We start from the raw sequence: 5,363 nt of genomic DNA, 5'->3' as shown, positions 1-5,363 counted from the left end.
ACCCTCACACTAGGCCTTAGGTGGCCCCACCCAGCAGGATGACTTGTGAACTTGACATTCAATTTTCTCCTCTCTTCCTCCTGTTTTCTCCCACGTGAACAGGCCAAGTCTTCACATTATCAGCCCACATAAGGAATTCTTATTGAACTAATCCCAGCAGTTAGCTGTTAACAGGTTTTCACACTGCAGAGTGCCAAACAAAATTCATTTTTCTTCCTCCAGATTTTAAGAGATTTGTATACTATCTCACATACATACTTTTCAACCATATGCATATCATGTGTTGCTAATAATTTTTATTCTGAGATCGTAAAGTACAATATGGGTGTTTCCTTGACTACCCAAACCTGTGTTTGCTGGGTGCAACAAAGTTAAATTGAAAAGCAACAGGCATAGAAAGCCTCATGAGAGCTTGAATAGTCTGGGGAAAAAAGTCTCAAAGGTTAATAACGGCAAACATGCGCCAAGATGGTCAGGACTACACAGAGAAACCTGTCCTGAAAAACCAAAAGATGAAGATGATGAGGCTAAGCCTGGCTTGGTCAAGAAATCACCTCAGAGCTGGCAAGACCTCTCATAGTTAAAGCCCTTACTACATAACCTTGACAACCTGAATTCAATCCCTGGAATCCATGTGGAAGGAGAAACCAACTCCCAAAAGCTGTCATCTGCACCATGGCACGCACACGCCATGCTAACAGCATATGCAACACAAACACAATCGTTAGATGTAAAGCATTTCAGATCACAACACTAACCTACTGCAGGAAGGACGCTGCTAACAGAGTCGGGACTTAAAAACCCACACTTGAGCATTTCTTAAGGAACTCCGACTGGGGCCGAGCATGGGAAGGAAGGAAGGCTCCTGGACCCTGGTGCCCTGTGAAGGGAGCACTTTGGACTTCAATGGATAGAGGTGAGGGATTAAGAACTAATATTTAGGCATTGTAATGAGAATGCATATGTATTAATATTATTTTACTTTTGTTGTCATTTTTCCCCAGACAGGGTTGTGCTACATAGCCCACAATGGCCTTGAACTTCTGACCCTCTTATACCCCCCTTCTGAGGAACACAGGTATGGACCACCACATCTGCATCTTTTGCTTTATAGAGGAGCAAATTAAGTTAAACAATGCCCGTGGCTCACTAGACCAGAAAAAGCAGACCAGAACAGAAGAGCAGCTCGGATGGACTCTGCAGCCCGCAGGCCTTCTATGCTTTAACACGTAGCAGCTGTCTCCGGAAGGCACACAGCCAGAAGGAGAAAGGCTGGGCTAGGAAGGTGGGCGTGAGGTGCCAGGCAAGCCTGGTACCCCAGAAAGCACACTCAGATGGAAAGAGAGGACAAATCCACAAAGCTGTCCTCACTGTGAGCTCGTGCACATGCAAACAAACAATAACTACAGAGAGACAGTATGCTTTTAAGAAGGAAAGCTGCCCTTCAGCTTTAAGTGAGCAGTAGTAGGGACTGTCTGTACCAAGGCTACCTGGCCTTCAAATCTAAACAGTTTTAGCTAATCTAGGAAACAAATTCTGTTGAAAACCACCTGCCCTCTCTGGAGAAACCCTGCTTTCTCTGGCATGCTCTCTGTGTCTCTTGTCTAGAGCACCGCAGTGGCTGTACCAGCAAACTTAACTGCTCTGACTTCAAGCACAGAGAGCTAGCTCACTGCGTAAAACTGAAATCTCAATGTCGAAACTGGCATTTTTGAGATGGAAAACAGAAGACATATATAGATGTTCTCTTTCAAATATTATAGGATGTCCAGGTGAGAGGGCTGTGGCACGTCACCCCAATCATCAGCAGAGCAGATTGGCTGACAAGGCTGGCCAGGCAGGTCCCACTCCATCCTCACTGCTGTGTGTCCCTATGCTCCTCTGATAGAACCTCCACACAAGCTCTTTAATATTAGTACATTCACATTAGAGCCCTTTTTCTTTTAAGAAACTATGTTGAGTGCTCTGCCCTCATGTATGAATGTACACTATGTATGTATCAAATGCCTGCCCTCATGTATGTCTGTGCACCATGTATGTATCTGACGCCTGCCCTCATGTATGAATGTACACCATGTATGTATCTAATGCCTGCCCTCATGTATGTCTGTGCACCATGTATGTATCTGATGCCTGCCCTCATGTATGTCTGTGCACCATGTACGTATCTGACGCCTGCCCTCATGTATGAATGTACACCATGTATGTATCTGACGCCTGCCCTCATGTATGTCTGTGCACCATGTATGTATTTGACGCCTGCCCTCATGTATGTCTGCATATGTACCATGTATGTATCTGACGCCTGCCCTCATGTATGTCTGCATATGTACCATGCATATGCCTAATGCCTGTAGATGTCAGAGGTCCAGATCCCTTGGACCCCTTGGAAAGATGGCAAGCGGCCATGTGGGTGCTGGGGAAAGCACCCAGGTCCTCTGGAAGAGCAGTGTGCTAATCCTACCTGTTAAGCCATCTTGCCTAAAGTCTAATTTAAAAATATAAATATACATATATATAAATATTCTTCCATGTAATTGAATTTTACCTTTTTTTTGCCAGTTACTATCCATTCTTTGAGTACTTCACTGGCACTACCTGAAAAAGAAACCAAAGGGAGATTTGCTCTTCTGCTGTCCAGGAAGGAAAGAGGGAATTGCGTCATTGTGACACGCTGGGCTGAGGCCAGCAATGCTTCTGCTGTACTGGCCTACTGAGATCTCCTTTGGGCATTCAAGAATCTTTATTTATACACCTTGGTCTGAATATAAAGGTGACCAGTCTTTACCCAAGTATAACATCTTGACTGTGGTGTTTGGGAAAAACTGCACCCTACACTAGACTCAAACCCTAAAATTATAAAGAAAACATGACTACAGGGGGAAAAAAAGTATAGTATCTGAACCAAATTCAGGGAAATGTATCAAGGAGCCCTGACCACTCTGTTCAAAGGCAAAACAGCTTCAAGTAAAGTTTTTTCAAAAAAGTTATACAGAAAGAATTTTTTTTTTTTTTAGATTTATTTATTTATTATATGTAAGTACACTGTAGCTGTCTTCAGACGCACCAGAAGAGGGCGTCAGAACTCATTACGGGTGGTTGTGAGCCACCATGTGGTTGCTGGGATTTGAACTCATGACCTTCTGAAGAGCAGTCAGTGCTCTTACCCGCTGAGCCATCTCACCAGCCCCCAGAAAGAATCTTAAGAAACATTTATTAAACTCTATAAATCTAAGGAATTGGACAAAGCTGTCATTTTTTTCTATCTAATTTACAGAAACATAAAAAAACTGAACTCGTACATTTGAGTCCCCTGCCACAAACAAATTAAATCATAGTGGAACTTGGAAATGAATGCTAGGTCTTGAACTGGTCTGTGTTCCTGGGCTACCAACTTCCTCCCCCACAACAGTCTCCTAAGTTACTTTACCTATTCTACTCAAATCCCAGTCTGTCGGCTGCAGTTTCTTGGTTGGGGAGGGGAGGACATATCTAACAACCAAGGAGTTTCCTTAGCTTGCCTCTTCCAGCTTCTCTATAGCTCAGGAATGAAAGGAGTGCCCTGTATTAACAACAGATCCCCGTCTGCGGCACTGTCACGAGACTGCTGCGGCCCAGGTGGCACAGGCCACACGTAACCTGGCCTTACCTTCCATGAACGCTTGCACTGTTTTGTCCACACAGTTGTCAAAGTGCTGCAAGACCAGGATGATCTCATTGTTGCTCTTATTGGGAACTATCGCACGCACTGCGTTTATCTGCAAAAGAGGGCAGGAGCAGGTCACCAGGCAGCAGAGTGCAGCAGGGCGAACAGCAGTGCCAGTGCAGTTCAGCAATAAGATCACTGCTCGATGCCAGGCAACAGTGCCAGTGCAGTTCAGCAATAAGATCACTGCTCGATGCCAGGCAACAGTGCCAGTGCAGTTCAGCAATATGATCACTGCTCAATGCCAGGAAGAACACACACAACTGCCATGCCAGGAATAGTAAGTAGAAAAATAGTAACACCACATGAAAACTTAATTTTGAAATTTAAAACACAGAGCAGTTATAGAAATAAAAGGGACCAACCAAGAGAAGGTCAGTGAATCAAAGCATCTGCAATAGCGTGGGAATCTGAGGTCAATCTCCACAGCCCACGGGGAAGGGAAAACTGACTTTCCAAGTTCTCTTCCAACCTCCACACGAGCTACCTGGTACTCATCTGGGTTCTATCTGTCTGTCTGTCTGTCTGTCTCTCTCTCACACACACACACACACACAGATAATAATAATAATAATTTTTATTTTTATATTTTTAAAGTGATCAGCCTGGTATACAGAGCGAGTTCCAGGATAGCCAGGTCTACAGAGAAACCCAGTCTTAAAAAAAGGGGGGAGGGGAGGAAGAAAGAAAAAAGAAAGAAAGAGAGAAAGAAAAGAGAGAAAGAGGGGGCCGGTGAGATGGCTCAGCGGTTAAGAGCACTGACTGCTCTTCAAAAGGTCCTGAGTTCAAATCCCAGCAACCACATGGTGGCTCACAACCACCCGTAATGAGATCTGATGCCCTCTTCTGGTGTGTCTGAAGACAACTACAGTGGACTTACATATAACAATAAATAAATCTTGAAAGAAAGAAGGAAAGAAAGAAAGAAAAAAAGAAAGAAAGAGAGAGAGAGAGAAAGGAAGAAAAGAGAAAAGTTTAATGTAGGTACCACTATGAAGTTAGCATCAGTGGCTCGGGACACTATAGGGACAGTAGAAACGTACTGACCCATTAACCTAACTGCTCAGATTTTTTTTAAATGTCTGTGGTATGAACGTGTGAGTGTGGCACATATGAATACAAGTATGCAGATATAAACACCCATGCACACTGCAGATGCCACAGGACACTGACTGTTCTACTCCGTAAAGTCTCCACTTTATTTCCTTGAGACAGGGTCTCTCACTGAACCTAGAGTGAAGCTGGCAGCCAAGCAGCTCCAATGACCTCCTGTCACACTGCTGGGGTCGTAGGGATATCAGGTCTGTCTGTCTGTGGGTTCTGTGGATGTGGGGTCAAGTCCTCACACACACAGCAATTGACCTTACCTACTGAACTCTTTCTTCAGCCCAAGAGCTGAGATTCCTACATAAGAATCAAGTCTGTCTTTCTCTGTGTCATTCAGCTGTGTGAAAACTCTACAGAGGTAACTTATAGAAAGCATCTGAGCCAGGCGGTGGTGGTGCACACCTTTAATCCCAGCACTTGGAATGCAGAGGCAGGCGGATTTCTGAGTTTGAGACCAGCCTGGTCTACAGAGTGCATTCCAGGACAGTCAGGGCTACACAGAGAAAACCTGTCTCGAAACAAAAGAAAAAAAAACAAAAAAACAAAAAAA

General features: G+C 44.3%; 1 protein-coding gene across 1 annotated transcript in view; it reads right to left on the bottom strand.

Moving 5' to 3' along the window:
* The window catches only part of Spats2 (spermatogenesis associated serine rich 2), a 78,076-nt gene that overhangs the window by 38,609 nt on the left and 34,104 nt on the right, over positions 1–5,363 (bottom strand). Inside the window, exons 4-5 of the mRNA XM_031355200.1 lie at positions 3,650–3,758; positions 2,549–2,598 (exon numbers count right to left, since the gene is read on the bottom strand). Coding sequence (XP_031211060.1) covers positions 2,549–2,598; positions 3,650–3,758 — 159 coding nt within the window. The remainder of the gene's footprint in view (positions 1–2,548; positions 2,599–3,649; positions 3,759–5,363) is intronic.

Source organism: Mastomys coucha, unplaced genomic scaffold, assembly GCF_008632895.1.
Source record: "Mastomys coucha isolate ucsf_1 unplaced genomic scaffold, UCSF_Mcou_1 pScaffold11, whole genome shotgun sequence".
Taxonomy (NCBI): domain Eukaryota; kingdom Metazoa; phylum Chordata; class Mammalia; order Rodentia; family Muridae; genus Mastomys; species Mastomys coucha.
This window is presented reverse-complemented; position numbering and strand designations above follow the sequence as displayed.